The sequence below is a fragment of the Gobio gobio genome, assembly GCF_949357685.1.
Source record: "Gobio gobio genome assembly, chromosome: 18".
NCBI classification, from domain to species: domain Eukaryota; kingdom Metazoa; phylum Chordata; class Actinopteri; order Cypriniformes; family Gobionidae; genus Gobio; species Gobio gobio.
The window spans coordinates 4111213-4128311 of record NC_137111.1 but is presented as its reverse complement, the minus strand read 5'-3'; the positions used below and the strand labels follow the sequence as shown (position 1 = coordinate 4128311).

The following is a 17099-nucleotide window of genomic DNA, read 5'->3' as shown; positions in this document are numbered from 1 at the left end:
TGAACGTCGTAACTTTGCAGATGTTGTTTATGCTCAAACAGCGACACTACACACTCACTAATGTTACAAAAGTAAAATCATAATCCCCTTTAAAAACACGTATAAAGTGGCAATATATAAGTTAGCAATCACTAAGTTAATTGGTCTATAAGTATTTATATGTATGTATCGTCTGTGGAAGGCGAAGGACCATAAAATGTCCGTCCAATGTCAACACTATCAACGCTGAAATGAATCTGCAGCAGTCAGGTGGTCCAGCGCTCTTTAAGTTGTTTATGCTCATTATTATTGTAACGTTATGTGCTTTGAGACATTATGGTAGTTTAACGTTTTGCAGACTGTGCAGCGTTCATGTGTTTTGAAGATGCTCTGAAGGAAGGGTGGGATCTTATGCTTTTAAAGTTAGCTCGCTATTGCTAGCCTCGCCAAAAATGGCCTACCCTAACTTTAAGTTGTATCTAAAGTCTCTAAGTGAGTTAAAAAGCCTTCAAAAGCGTCCAAAACACAACATCTGCTGGTGACCTGGTGAAGTCTTATCAGTAGGCACAAACAGCAGAGCAGAGTCTGAAAGTGCAGGATTACTCATGGTTGGACGGCTGTCCTTTAAACCAGCACACTAAAAAAGCTTCACAGCGAGACCCTTCACCTCAACAGCAGCAGAAACCCCCCGAAGCCCATCACTACCAAAGCATGACGTCAGCCATGCCTCTCAGACAAAGAAACCCCCAATTACGCTCTCACATTTACATGAGCGCTCGCTCCCGAAATAAAGACAAAACAGATCAAAGTCTGCACTCCGTTTCAAAGAGCGCTTTGATGGCGGCTCAGACCGGCCCTCCAGACAACACAGATGCTAGCATCAAATCAGCATTTTTCATTTTCACTGCCATTTTGCTTCCTAATTTACATTTTGATCTTGGTTGTAGCGCCACGTGTAAACAGATTAGAGAACACACAGATTAGAGAACAGAGAATCTATTATGAAACATATAGTTCTGGTTCTGCATTCTGATAAAAACACCTATTCACCTTGTAATTGTTTATATCACTGCACAGTACTGTATATAAACTTTACATCTTCAAGCAAAAGGATGAAACATAGTTCATTTACTTATATTTATAACTAATGCATAATAAAATAATGTTTTAAATAAAAATATCAAGGGCACATATTATGCAGTAACATTTTGTGAAAAATCTGTTCACGTTCATGTTGGAATAAAACTTTAAATCAGCACAATTTGCGGCAAATTGTTACTTTGCACCTTTACGTCCATTTCATTTCATTACCAAGACTAAAACGCTAACAATGAAAACCACAAAGCTGTCCGCAAGGGTATGAATAACCCTCAGTGGTGTTGTTGGAAACCCATGAGAGGTCAGAGCTCCTTGACCCTATCGATCCACTGCACCAGTAAATCAACACATGCCACTCCCACTCAGAGTCATTCAAATCAACGAATATAGACAACATATCACCAGTACTGGTGCAAATAAGGGTCACGCTAAGATACTCAAATCATCCAGGACATTATTCAGAAAAAATGTGAATCTTCCCATTTGGAAAGATCTTCACAGATGCCGAACCATGTGGCAGTACAAGTATGTATAAAATATTATGTTATTTCAAATGCATTATAGATAAATATGACTTGAGATTGGGCTTAATGTATTTAATATCTTAAAAGAGATGATTAAAAGTAATAATGCAGACTACAAAAATGTCAATTCAGCGGCCTTGTCAAGTAACTTAATTCAACTGATGTGCTGTTGTCATATTTCATCACGCCTTCTTCAAATGAAATGTAACGTTATGCAAAGGACACTGAACTATACGTCTGATCACGACCGCGATGACATGATGGGTTATTCTGATACACAGAAAACGATGTAAGTTAATAAATAGACTGACAATTCAAAGAAGAATGGCCAAAAATGTAACTGCTTTATTCTTTCTGTGTTAAACTGACGTGTGTCATTTGTTCAGAGACTGTAGTACTCTTAATGTATTGAAAATACCATTAGACCTTTTAAATGTTCTTTCCTCGTTTTGGCAATTTGTTGTTATACAGGGTTAGATTTTTAAAATGCTTACGGTGCCCTCAACTCTTTTTTTTTCTATCTCCATGGTCATATTTTAATATTCATGTGTCTGTAATGAGTGTTTTATTGGTTGTTGTCTCCGCCCATGATCATTTTGTGGGGCTTTGTAAACCTGTATTAACTCTAGTGTGGGGTTTCTCTACAATATTCACTCGTCATGACAGTAAAACAGGGCATTCTGGTCAATCTCCTGCAGTATTTCCTCTCTCAATCAGTAGAAAATATGGTTGCATAGGGGACAAAAATACCGTCATATACCGCAAAACCGATATAATTTTGAAAAATACTGTTATATAAATATTTGGTCATACCGCCCAGCACTAGCGCAAACCATCTTTGGGCATTAAAAACTACTGTCAGGATTTACTAAAGACACGCAGTGATGAATTAGCGCTGAAAGGCTTGGTCAGGGTTAATTTGGCCGCTGATCTTATTGCATTTGCATTTGCAGGAGTTTCCCTTTCAGAAGCAGTATTTATGGGAGGGGCGTATTTAAATTAATCATGCAAGGTGATTTACTAAGGTTTGCGCTCGTCAATTTACTGGTATTTGCGGCATTATTTACCACCCAAAAAAAGCATGTCTTAAACCGATGCTAATTTGCGCTGCTCTTGGTAGATTGTGTTGGTCAGTATGAAAATTATCCGGCTGTGTCTGTGTTCTTTAATTTGCATGTCGTCAGTAGATTACGCATTTTCTGGAATTGTGTTCTCATGCTAATTTGCAGAGTTTAGTAAATCTGGTCCCAAGTTGGCTGTTCTGTTCATGTTTTTGAGTTTCCTGAGAACCTTTGTTTCATTTTGAGTTTGCAAAAAAGATCCAGCTTTATTTCATCTCCACGTCGACCGACTGTGACAGAAAGACTGAACACTGAAAACGGATCTAACGGCATACAGATCCTCCTCCTCTCCAAGGGGGAACATTCCCTTAAGGAACACAAACAGGACTTCTCCATCTCATCTACTACGACAACATCAGCCTGTGTGTGTTTTTCTGGGCAGGAGATGGTACTCGAGGGACGTTCATGGGTGCTATTACATTGCGGATCCCTCTTCACCATCAGTGAGAGTGAGGAGGATTATTCATTGTCAGCGGCCACAATCTACACAGCACATGCTGCACTCGCAGCCACACCCCAAGCGGAGCACAAACGAGCCCACCGCAGGCCCGTCTCCACTTCAGCCCTTTGGCTCCTTGGCCGCCTTGGGCTTCCAGCTCGCTAGCTCCGCCTAGGTGTGTCGATTCCCTGGCTCCACCTCAAGCCTTCGAGCCCCGGACTTCACTTCACCCTGTCAACCCTTTGGCTCCACCTTGGCTTCACACTCTCTCGGCTCCACTGTGGCCCGTGATCCCCAAAGCTCCGCCGGGCTCCCTCGTCCTTCCGGCTTCACCTTGGCCAGTCATCCCCCTGGTTGTGCCACGGACTTCCGGTTCTCTGGCTGTGCCTCGATCCTCCACCCCTTTGGCTCCACCGGGCTCTTCCTTCTCTCCGACTCCACTGTTGTCTTATCTGAGTCCCCGCCTCCATCTTGGTTCTGTGAGCCCGTGGTTCCACCTCGGCCCTCCAGTTTAGCGCCGTTGCCCTGGAGTTTCAGCACTTCAGCTCCACGGGGATCACCTCAGTCAGTCGGCTCTACACTATGGCTCCTCCCTCCATCAGTTCCTGCTTCCAGATGGCTCTGTTAGGGGTCACTCCTCCTCCCGCCGTCATCTCGTCCCTGGTCATTGGTGATCCGTTCTCCCTGCTCCTTGTCCTCCTCCTATGCCCCCTCCCAGCCTCCTCTGTTGGAATATGTTTAAGACGCCTGGATGCACCTCTTTGAAGGGGGGATAATGTCATGTTATGTCTGAATTTGAGTTTTGTTTGAGTTGTATTCTTAGTTGATTTTGCACTCTTCTGTTGCCTGCACTAGTGTCTTGTTTTCATGGTTATTCATTGATTGTTTAATGCACTGCACCTGTCACTCATTCTGTTCAGTGGTTTGTGTTAGTATATAATGAGCCTTTTTTCTTTTACGCTGCGTCCCAATTCGCATACTATCCGTACTAAAAAGTATTTGAAAAAAGAATTAGTATGTCCCAAATCGTAGTATGTTGAAAAGAGTATTCCAAAGATTCCCAGATGGTCTACTATTTCCGGTCATAATTCGAAGTGCAGATCGATGCGCACTCAAACGGCTGATACAACCCATTGCGAGATGGACGAGGATTCGATTAGAACTACAAACGCGGATAAAAAGTGTTAAAAGCTATTACATTTCTCTCCGATACGGTAGGAAATTAAATTGAATGTGGAGGATTTGAACTGTGACGATGATTGACAGGGCAGTTTAAACGGTGACGGGATGCTTGTAACTAAGCAACAGAGTCCGTTAAAGATGACTAAGTAGTATGTCCCAAAGCTTGCATACTCTTCTGCTACACACTCAAAAGTATTTACTTTTTCTTCACAAAAAGAGTACATACATTTAGGACGTAGTATAAGTAGGCGAATTGGGACGCAGCATGTGTCTTTGTTCGAATCTTCATCGCATTAAGTTGGATGTTCTGATCATGTTTTTGATATCCGAGTTTCCTGAGAACCTGTTTTATTTTGGGTTTGTAAAATTAAGACAGAAGTCAGTCAGAATGTAGTGTCTGAATTATTGATATAATTCTCGTTATAATTAATTTACTGTTTTGAATATTGTTTTAACTCAATTTGTTATGAAAAATCTTAACAATTGAATATGCATCCATTAATTTCTAAATAAAAAGTTAAAATAATCAAATGAAATGAACCTTTCATTTGTAAAATATTTAAATCACTGGTTTATCCACAAATTGCCAGTACCACATTATTCAATTTCCAGGGGAAAATGTATATCATGATATTACTCTTATAAAAATTACTCATACTGTGATTCGGGATTTTAGTCATAGTACAAATCTGTATTCTATTCATGCGCTTCTTTCTTCAAAAGATGACAAGAGAATCTATCTCTACCGGGAACTAGATTCAAGGACATGATAATTGAGTTGCTCGGATTTGAGCCGAAAGATGGGAAAGTGACAGGTACAAGGATTAAATTGGCTTCACGGGGTTTATGGGTCGGTTCGGTCTATTGTAAAAATTCACGTAATTTGCAGAACAATTTTGAAGGACACATTACCTTTCATTTACTATTTTCGCAATCAGTTGCATTGTGTTATACCATTTCTGATCCTTAAAAAACATTAGAATGATGTTTCCTGATTAAGGGAACATAATGCCGAGGACAGATTCAGGCATATGTTCTTAACCCTGTCTGCTTCTCTCTCTCGTTCATCTCTGTTCCCCGTTTCCTGTGGGACTGCGCTCAGCACAGCCTGTCTTATCTCCTCGCATCTGACATACTCGTGACTCAGATGTTGCTGCTTCTCAAAATGGCACCGTCCGCTTCATATGTGCATCACCCTGAACACTATCCTTTCCCTTTGCAGCCAGATCTTCATATGCAATTATATTTTAATGCATTTATTCATTTGGAAGACTGCTTTATCCGAAGAGACTTTCAAATGAGAAGTTGAAATGATTAATCCAAGAGAAAAATCAAGCAGTGCAGATTTGCATTCCCTAAAGAAAATACAGTTTCAGAGGTAGCTTTGCATAAAAATCCTTCTTAATTTTGTCCATAAAGTTCAAAAGAGTCATTCATATTTAAACGTGTCTTTAAAGGTGAAGTGTGTTATAATTGCTCCTGTAGCATTGTTGAATTAAAACCCAAAACCCAGATGAGATAGAATTGAACAGTTCCCTACACTCTTAACAATAAAGCTTACAAAAGGGGGGTTTCGAGGAGAACCAAAATTAAACCCAAAAACCAAGAATCCTTTTCTACTTTTTGTGCAATGAAATCATATTTCATCATAGAACCACAAATCCCAATTAAAAAACCCTTATTTTTAGCTCATGTCATCTTTGTAATTCTTTATTTAAATGTAACTTGCATTGGAAATATGTCCGATTACAGAAGTAAAATTGTGTGTCGACGTTCAGCAGAATAACGAAGAACGGTGTTATGCAACATCTGAGCAGGACGGAAAGGGAGAGACCGTCCAAATGAAGAGCAAAGCAAATATTACCAGTGCCTCAGTGTAAACAACCTGAGAGGAGAGTGTGAATGAGCAGAGCACAAAAACAGGAAACAGATCAATACACAGCGCTCTGTCACAACACTTGAGCTGAAAATGATTGTGGCGATGGAGAAACCTCCCCTTCATTCTTCTGCATCGATTCTGAAGGGCCTTCCAGGGTCATTCGAAGACTTTTTGCTTCAATATGAATGAGCGTCTAAAGTTGAGGTGAATCCATGCTTTTGCTCCAGGATATTAGTTTTGAACAATGTTGGGTCACCACTTAAACAGAAATGTCCTTAAAATCAAACTGCATAGGCCCAACAATATTCAAAACCAATGCAGCAAGGCTGTACATTTGGGTTTCTAAATGACTCTCTTTCAATGGTTTCATGCAAATCGCATCCGAAAACACGCTGGGATTGGAACAAACCAACATAAGAATTATTCTCATTGAAATAAACCTGTATTTAATGTAGTCTGCGTCATATGTTCCTTTACTTTGTGTAGTTTTGTTTACAGCTGTCTGTCTGAACACACCTAAATACATTGATTTATACCCCAAACCTTAATTTTTATGCATTGCATTAAATCAGGTAATAGCTACTTAAGATAACAATTGCAAGTTACCACTGGCTAAATTCTGATAATTTTCCCCAAAATACAGTAGAGTTTGACTGGACACAAAACCTTTGACGTCAACAACAATATTGCAAGCATTTTCTTCGCTTTAGAAAAAGTCGATAAGCCTCATGCTCTTACGATAAGTAAGATTTGTTGTTTGCGTTTGCGAATGTTTTTCCCCTGCTGTCCGTTTCCAGGTTGTGGCCATCGGCTGAGACCCGCTGAGCTAAAGTCTGTTAATGAGACGTGTGTCATTTGTCAAGATGATGAATGGATGGAATGTGATGGGACTGTCACTTCTGAATTTATTACCCAATGGTTTATTGGTCGGTGGAACGGAGTCTAATTGAATCAAAACTCTAAGTGGGGAAGTTTTCAGAGATATCATCCATGCGATAGAAGGAAACAGACACAGAAAAACAGAGGCATTAGTGATTGGTTTCTTATTTAAAGTGAATTGAATTAAACATAAAACACTGTCTGCATCCAAGATCACACACTTCCCTGCTATATAGTAGGAGAAAAACAGTGTGACAAAAGAGGTATGTCTGAATTGACTCATAAAAGAGTAGACAAATAGGCCCGGATGACCTACGGCTTCCTGTGAGATTCTGAAGTGTGCATACAATGGACACTTTACTATCCCATGAGGCCACGGGAGAGGATTTGTGAATGGCAACTGAGCAACATTCATACTACACACCAGAGGTGTCAAAAGTATTCGCATTCATTACTCAGGTAGAAGTATAGATACTGGGGTTTAAAAAGACTTCTGTAGAAGTTGAAGTATCAACTCAAGCTTTTTACTCAAGTAAAAGTGTAAAAGTAACTGGTTTCAAAACTACTTAAAGTATAAAAGTAAAAGTAATGTAAGGGGAAAAAATGCCATTAAAGGGGTAGTTCACCCAAAAATGAAAATTCTGTCATAATTTACTCAAATTGTTCCAAACCTGTATGAGTTTCTTTGTTCTGAAGATTGAAGAATTTTTGTAACCAAGCAGATTATATGCAACCATTGACTGCCATAGCATTTTCCCCTACTATGGCAGTCAATGGTTGCTCTATCTGCTTGGTTACAAACATTCTTCAAAATATCTTCAGAACAAAAACTCATACAGGTTTGGAACAACTTGAGGGTGAGTAAATGATGACAGAATTTTCATTTTTGGGTGAAGTATCCCTTTAAGGACAAAAGATTAGGCCGCGCCACAGTGCATACCCCACCTCCTCAAAAAAACATTTTTCTGAAGGCCATAATGACTATAATGTTATATTAAAAAGTTAATGTTGAACATTTTTAGATGCACTTGGCTACGCGTTTCAGCCGCATATATTCCCATTGAAAATGAATGCATTTTAGGACAATGCAAATACATTAAAGAACCATATTGTGTACTACTGAGCATTAACGTGTTTCATGGAGTGGAAGATTTGATGACTAGTTGCCTATAAATATTGTAAAGGTGCAAAAAGTCAAAATTCAGAGGCATGTTATCAATAACCATTTTTTGAATGTGTGATCAGTGTGGACAGATTGGGTCAACAATTTCCAGCCCAAAAACCTCACCAAATGTACATTTATATATATAATTTTTAAAAATGGTTATTGATAACATGCCTGGTTATTGATAACAATTTTGCACCTCTTACAATACTTATAGGCAACTAGTCACTCCAAGAAAAAAACCCAAAACTTTAACTGCCAAAATAATGTGATATTATTTTATTGCCATACCAATCAATGTTGATAAGTAAGTTACCATTTTATCTCCTTAAAGCATAACATTGATGATTAAAAAAAAAAAATCCCAGTACAATGGTTCAAATATGACTATATGTCCAGGTAGAAACTGTCAAAACAGCAATCCCTTAGAAAAACACAAGATTTTCAATGTCAACAGTAAGAAGCCAATTTACTTGCAAAAAGTGACCAATATAGAGATTGGAAAAAGCTATGTAATTAACAGGCATTTCACACGTTAATGCACACACCAATGTCAAAATGCGTAATTCATTTATACTGTACAATAATCCGTCAACAAATAAATAACAATGCGCTTACCCTTGTGTTGCACTTTGCTTTGACAAAACTACAGTATGTCTTTCGTGAAGTACATTGCACATGCACTTAGCACAGTCAAAATGGCAGCTGTAGGGGTTGCTAGTTGCAGTCAGGTGTCCTAAGTGTGTATATGATGATGGACAGGAGTCACAGTTATATTTATAAAGAGTCTTCGAGTCACAGGTGTAATTCACGTTTGAGAGTTGAGTCACTCTCCCACTCTTTACTGTAGATACAACTTACTGTATATTTATGCCACTGGCATAGCGATCACTGTAGTTATCGCGCTAAAACCCCGGCTAAAGTCATGAATGAGGCTGAGCACGTCTGCCTGCTGATCGCTGATTGGCTGAAAGTGCGTGCTCGTCGCGAGGACCCGCCCTATCTGGCTCATGGTGTGTGATTTGTGCAGGTGCAGGCGTAATTGATCGCTTACAGCCCAATAGGGTGTCGGAATGGTTTGTGTTTATCCTTCTCATCCAACCACAATCAAATTCACTCTGTCCGGATGGCGCGATTTGTCTGGATAGTTTTTTTTTTTTTTTATGACAAGCCAGAATGAAAACATGCCGAAATGGAATAGGAGTAACGAGGCTTTTTATAAAATGTAAGGAGTAGAAAGTACAGATAATTGCTTGAAAATGTAAGGAGTAGAAGTAAAAAGTAGGCTGAAAAATAATTACTCCAGTAAAGTATAGATACTCAAAATTTCTACTTAAGTAAGGTAACGAAGTATTTGTACTTCGTTACTTGACACCTCTGCTACACACATATACGTTTTTAGCAGTCGTGAACTCAAAAGAAGTACCCACTGTTCTTAATACATTTCACTTCCACAATGTGATGTATTGCAGAACAAGATAATCAATGAGGAAAAAATGCGGACTTGGTTTTATTCATCACCATGATTGGATGGTGAAGAGCGGGTGTTAGCCAAACGGTTGGAGGCGGGACTTGATTTTATCTACAATTCCTAAAAGTCCCAGCATGCATTATTTCTTATTTGACATGAAATACGCCAGATTCAGATTATGACCGTTTACGTGAATCAAGTAGAAATCAGTTTGTTCGCCTGATGTCCAAAGAAGCTTTCACCAGCAATAACTTAATTTAAAGGGGACCTATTATGCAAAATTCACTTTTATAAGGTGCTTGAACACCGATGTGTTAACAGTGTGAGAGAACAACTATCCTATAATGGTAAAAATACACTCACTCATTTGTTTATAATTCCCATAAATCAAAAGCAGTCTCTTCAAACGCGCTAGTTCAGATTCTCCCCTACAATGATGTCATTGTAGGGAGAAGCCCCGCCCACATCCGGTGACGATCTGCCCTGTTAGCATAGACACACCCCTGAGTGAGAAGCTCACCGTCTGCGTAATTCATAAACGCGCATTTATTACGCACAGTACAGTCTGAACACCGCTACGGACAGTTTATGACATTTTTAGTGCGTGAGATTGACCGGTTTTGTTGTTGCCGGTATGCCAGAGCATGAGCTTTTTAAGCTCCGCCCTCTTCATGAAAGGGGGCGGGGAGCACCAGCTAATTTGCATTTAAAGGAACACACAGAAAAATGCTGCGTTTTTGCTCACCCCCCAAAAAGTGACAATTTTAACATGCTATAAAACATGATCTGTGGGGTATTCTGAGCTGAAACTTCACATACACACTCTTGTAAAAAGTGGCATAATAGTTCCCATTTAATGCATCTTCATGTTTTGAAGATCTTTGCAAACAATCAATAAGTTGATGTGGATCTGGGAAACATTTTATGCCAGCGGATGAGTTAACAAACCCCAGCCGGAGCGATGCTTTTGAGAGGTTCAGCCCTGATGAACAGACTAATAAATAATTCAACTCTCCAAGCCCGATTGAAACCCACAATTGAACATTAATAGCTGTTTAGTTATTAAAAGTGCAGAAACTGAACAGGTCCTCTCATGCGAGTGCAAACTGGTGCCGTACCGCCTCACAGGATTATAGGCTTAAATCTTACAGATGGAAATCTTCACGTTTCCTGTCTCATAAATCCATCTATGCTTCATTTAGAGCAAAATAATTTTTTGTATGAAATAGTAGTCTCAGCTCTAAACAGAAAGTGCAGTCTGTTCAAACAAAGTAAGCATAATGGCATAATACCTGATAAAATGACAATCAAACATCAAGCCAAAAACTTGATTGACACGTTAGCCTTTAACTCTCACAAACGAACGATCTGGCATCAGATTAGCTATTGTTTTCCAATGCCTGGGCTAGTTTCTATGGGAACAAACACACTGTGAGATCCTGGTCTTACCCGGTGATCCTTCGCCAGGCGGTGGAGGTGGTGAAGGCTGCGTTTCCTCCGGGTTTTAGGGATTTCCCGCGGGTAGAAATGAAACAGCCCCTCAGCGAAAGGAAGCTGAAATGAAACAAGTTTTTGTTAGAAGAGTTTGGCCTCTTAAGAAGTGTGGAATAAAGCATACCCAGCAGATGCACTTGAGATGATTGATTTAATGTAATGATAATGCTCTGTTTTCAAAGGTCAAATTACAGAGTGCCAATATTTCATCCCGCTCTGTTGTTCATGTGAATTCATAAACTGACACTCATCTGCATTAAAATGTGTTGAAATTTGCCTAGAAATGATGCTTGTTTGTGCATGCAATATTTGCATTTAAAGTAAGATATGAGTCAGAATCAATACCACTAATGCTCCCCACAGAAATGATCATATGATATGAACTTTATCTCATAAACTGACACTTTTTGATCATCAGGCAAGAACTTTATTGGCTTACATCGATCTACAAAACTTTGTCTTGGTGACACCAACTAATACATATTCACTGTAAATCATAATAAGAGAACATTGGGGAAATATGTGGCATTATTTTTCATGATAAACTCCAAGATTGAGTTGCACTACAAAAGCATGTTCATTGCACTTAACTTGAAATATTAAGAACTCATACAGTTTGATAAGAGAATATTAAAATGTCAGTCTGCTACAAATCAGATCCAGTTGCATCCTTCCAAATGTAAAACCCGCTCTTAATGGCTCTGAAACACTACATCTAAACTACATTTTTCATTTTAACTCGGCTATCTTGTTGTAAATTACACCATAATTTATATCCCCCTTCCCACAATATCTCGTTGTTCATTTGAATCTTGTTCTTAAAGGGATAGTTCACCCTCAAGCCATCCTTCTATGACTTTCTTCTTTCAGCCGAACACAATTAGTAATAGAGTTATATTAAAGAATGTCCTGGCTCTTCCCAGCTTTATAATGGCAGTGAATGAGGGGTGAGATTTTAAAGCCCCAAAAAGTGTATCCCTCCATCATAAAAGTAATCCATACGGCTCCCGGGGTTAATAATGCGTTCGACCGTTACCGAAAGCCAGTGATAATAGTTTATAAAGTTATAAATATGGATATTTTTCTCCTTTATTAACCCCCTGGAGCTGTATGGATTACATTTATGATGGATGGATGTGTTTTTTGGGCTTCAAAATCTCACCCCCCATTCACTCGCATTATAAAGCTGGGAAGAGCCAGGATGTTTTTTTGGCGGAGTGTCTATTTACACCAAGTGCAAATAGCGCGGCTTGTTTGCAAGTGCTATTCACACTAGCTCTGTCTAACAATGCCTGGTTGGGAAAAACAAGATTTAAAAAATTGCTAATTTTTCAATGTTTTCAGTGGTCTAGTCAGTAAAGCGTAAGGCTTTAAGATCTTGGTTTTGCAGAGCTCACTCTTCTCTTTTTTCCCATCACACATCACATCGAAAAGGCATTTACTTTTAATTAAAATGAAGAAAATGTTGTAAAAGTGGAAATAAAGTGCCTAACAAAATGTTTAATAATCATAAAAGCATTTATTAGGTAGGGTTATGGGTCGGTGTAGGGGGGGATTTATTGTCCCATTAAGGCGGCATCCATTTAATCATTTTAATAAATACAATCATTTACACTCTGTGTTATTATTGCATGCTGTTAATATAACAATACAGAGTATTGTTTGACAGATAGTGTGTATCTGTCAAAATAAAGTATAAATTGCATGTAATTACTATTTACACACATTGCAAAGAACTGCTACTTTTACATGGTGTAAAGAATATATCGCTATTTTCACTTAGTGTAAATAGCCGCTGCATTTTTTAAAAATATAACTCTGATTGTGTTCGTCTGAAAGAAGAATGTCATACACACCTAGGATGACTTGAGGGCGAGTAAATCATGGGATAATCTTCATTTTTGGTGAACTATCCCTTTAAGAGTCTTGCAAGGCAAGCTTGCAAGGATTTCTTGCAAGAAAATTCTGATCAAGGAGTTGAAGTAAAATAAAGTCTCTCCAGAAACACGAATAGAGGCTTCACCGCAGAATTCAAACATTGTTTATATATGGATATGCTTTTTTTGTTTCAAAATCACTCCCATTCATTGCCATTATAAAGCTTGGAAGAGCCAGGATATTTATTAATATAACTCTGATTATGTTTGTCTGAAAGAATAATGTAATTTACACCTAGGGTGACTTGAGGGCGAGTAAATCATGGGGTCATTTTCATCTTTGGGGGAACTATCCCTTTAAGCGTCTTGCAAAGCAAGCTGTTATTGGGAAATTCTGATCAAGGAGTTGAAGTAAAATAAAGTCTATCCAGTAACACTAATAGAAGCTTCACCGTGGAATTCAAACATTGTTTATATATTTTTTTGCTTCAAAATCACTCCCATTCACCGCCATTATAAAGCCTGGAAGAGCCAGGATATTTATTGATATAACTATGATTGTGTTCGTCTGAAAGAATTATGTAATTTACACCTAGGGTTACTTGAGGGCGAGTAAATCATAGGGTCATTTTCATCTTTGGGGGAATTATCCCTTTAAGCGTCTTGCAAGGCAAGCTGTGATTGGGAAATTCTGATCAAGAAATTAAAGCAAAATAAAGTCTCTCCAGAAACACTAATAGAAGCTTCACCACAGAATTGTTTATCAATGTGCAGAGTAAGCAGTGAATTGCATCATTCATTGGTTCAGACAAAGAGTGCATGAATAAGAAGGATAAAATCTCTCTCTCTCTCTCTCTCTCTCTCTCTCTCAAGAAGCCACACGAATGATAATAAGTTGAAAGGTGTTATTGCGATGCATGGCCGCACGTGAAGCTCTGTTCCACACCAGTGATGTTCGGACATTTGACAAGGCTGATCTGTCAAGCTAATCAAGTCTCTGTTCTGTGATAAATGGCTCTTTATGGAGACGCAATAAATAAACATTGGGATGTCGGATGAAAGACATGTTTATGGTCATTTTCTTACTGCTCCTCATTACATTATACAGTATTTAGCCTTTATAGTACAATACATTATAAAAGTATTTTGAATGCATTAATTGCACCTTGAAATGCATTGAATAATGTAGCCATAATACATTATAATACACATTTAGAAAGTATTATCTGTGAATTCGTTTTAACTTTGGTTACAATTATTTATGAAAAGATATAATGCATTATAACATACATCACGAATATAATGCATTATAGATCAAATCTTTAAGGAAAGTGTTATTTTGATTATGCTGTTATAATTTTTAGTTGTATAATAACAAGACGTGCTATTTTCAGCAGATTTGCCGGGTTAATGTTTTGTTTTTTATATGAATATTACAGCAAATGATGTGATTCAGTTGCGTAATGTTTTCACAATCACCTGCATAATTGTATATTACAAATATCAATGCAATATGAGCAGAATCATAATTTGCATCTAAATATGCCCTCCAAGAATGAAATAAAATCCTACTGGATTCCTGTTTTCAAGTTGTATTATTTGCACATTTCAAGTATTCTTCTTTTGTCAGCTCCAGTCGGAGTGCACATTCCTTTAGGATTTCTGAAGGAAAACGACCATTAAAAGCAGGACTTTGTGAATGGGTGCACCTGTCAACTTCTGCAGAATGAATATCACTTCATTCCAGTTGCTTTGTTTCTGTTGTAAACAAGAACACCATGTACTCGGATGTGCACGATTGGTGCATATGCTTCTATAGTATTGCATGATCATAAAAAGCTGCCTTTGTGCCTGATGCAAACATGCATGCACCAGCCCGACAGTCACTTGCCTGCCTCGCACTCCCGAAGCCATGCTCCAGGGCAAGTTGCTGAGCATCTCCCGTCGCCCCCTCGTGCAGCTGGACCAGATAATGATTGGTGAAGATCAGCTCCTCTTCTGCTGCAGCGATGAGCACCAAAGCATTGAGCACGAGAGCCAGCGCTGTCCCATCTCGGAGGAATCCACGCATCGTGTGAGTGTGTGTGTGTGTGTGTGTTTGCTCTTCTGTCTGTGAGTGAACGCTGTCAAACGGAGGTCGCTTCAGCACGGCTCGTCAGGACGCATCTCTCTCCTCAGTCATCGGTGCATGTGTGTGTGTGTGTGTGTGTGTGTGTGGGACCGCATCTGCATGTTCAGCCTCCCTTTAATCTATAATTCATCGGCATAAACGTGTGGCTGTTTTGCATGTGACGTTCCACGGAAAGATGCCCAATAAGCTGAAGCGGGTGTGGCCGATCGCCTCTCTCCTCCCTCGGTAGTGTGGATGAAGTGTGTACTTTCAGCACCCTGGAGAATTCCTCCATCCGACATCCGACTCGGGGATCCATAAAGAACATCATTTAGACGCGTTCCTTAAAACAAATGCAGCTCGTATTTGTGTTAAAGCGCTTAAATAGCACATTTCACCGTGCAAAAGTGTTTATTAAGATGTGTTTATTTGAACTCGCTCATATTGTAATCTATAGACCTATATTTGATTGTAAATGTAAACTACAGTTTCTTTTTTTTAATTGTTTTTATCTGGGTTAACTTGTGATCATTATTCTCACTTTTTATTTATTTTTGAATGAGGACCGTTCCTGTCAAGCGCTAATAATAAAAAATAATAAATAATTATGATAAAGCACCTTAAAAAAGGAGTAGATACCACAGCACACCTTCAGGGGTCTAGAGGAGTCCATGCCTCGACGGGTCAGCAAAAGAGGGACCAACACATTATTAGGATAATGTTATGCCTGATCGTATTAAACAACCTTAAAGTGTGCATCCTACTCTCATACCCCAATGCTCTAGACATTTTGTTAAAATATTCAAAGACAAGCATCGGTTTCATTTGGAATATTGAATACAGTTGAGATGTGCACATTATGAGCAGGAATGTGTTACAAGGGTTTGATTTCATGTTGACATTAAAGATTTCACAGCAGCCTGTGCTGGTTTGGCTTTTTTACATGCAAATGAGGAGCTCGTCTTCATTCAGATGTGAGTTTCCATAGAGGAGCGCGATTATGAAGGCGTCCGTCATCCTCACATTCAGCGCTGACGGCTTCTTTTCACAGGACACCCATTACTGACACCAATTAAAATCCAAACATGAGGTCAGGGAGGGATGACAGCGTGTACTGTACAAACAGATGTTGTTCATCGCTTCAGACCCAGAGAAAACTTCATCATTCTGTGCTCTGTGATTGAACGTACTGTAGATGTGATGGTCACTGTTATTGGGGTTTGTATTGAAGTGACCTTTTCAGTCGGTGTCTCTGAATGAGCTCTCAGTGTGTGAACATCAGTGTGTGTTCAGCAGAAGTGCTGTGTCTAGCAGGTTAGAGATTAATCAAGGTCTGTTTTCAGGTAGCTGACATGTCATTTTACAGTCTTCAAGAGAAAAGAAAGCCATTGCCATTTATATTTTAATTATTTGTCGGGACAGCCAAGAATACCTATAGGTGCATAAACATAAAATGTACACATTCAATTCTATTTAGAAATAAAATGTGGAAATTAAACACAATGAACAATGCTTGACAGAAATATTAATTTAATTAAATATATTGCCATTAACTGCTCACTGGTCATGATTTTGCATTGTGCCTTAAAATGTAAAAACAATTCTTGGCAATTAGTGACAAAATTGGGCAATTTTCTCACCAATTACCGGCATTGAGTTCGACGGAGTGACTCAAACCTCTTTCTAAAGGAACTCTCTTGGGATCCATGAAATTGTTGCTAATCAGGAACCCAAGAGAAAGTAAACAAGACATTTCAGAGCATTAGGAATAGGGATATATTGATTAAAATGCCATGCTTATTTGGAGGTTTTCATGAACTCAATTTCATTGAAACGCTATGGAAAATTTAAAAGTGGGGAAAGACGTAATGATGACCAGAC

The 17099-nt window shown here is 38.9% G+C and overlaps 1 protein-coding gene across 2 annotated transcripts in view; it reads right to left on the bottom strand.

The window, feature by feature from the left end:
• Window positions 1-15367, bottom strand: part of pcsk2 (proprotein convertase subtilisin/kexin type 2) — an 87164-nt gene extending 71797 nt beyond the window's left edge. Inside the window, exons 1-2 of one of the 2 annotated variants that reach the window (XR_013818411.1) lie at window positions 15000-15326; window positions 11187-11291 (exon numbers count right to left, since the gene is read on the bottom strand). Coding sequence is in view for 1 of the 2 variants with exons in the window: in XM_079842538.1 (XP_079698664.1) it covers window positions 11187-11291; window positions 15000-15179 (285 nt within the window). In the remaining variant the exon portion in view is untranslated. Of the gene's footprint in view, window positions 1-11186; window positions 11292-14999 lie in introns of both variants that reach the window. The other variant, XM_079842538.1, reaches the window with a different exon arrangement.
• Between the last annotated feature and the right edge of the window lie 1732 nt (window positions 15368-17099).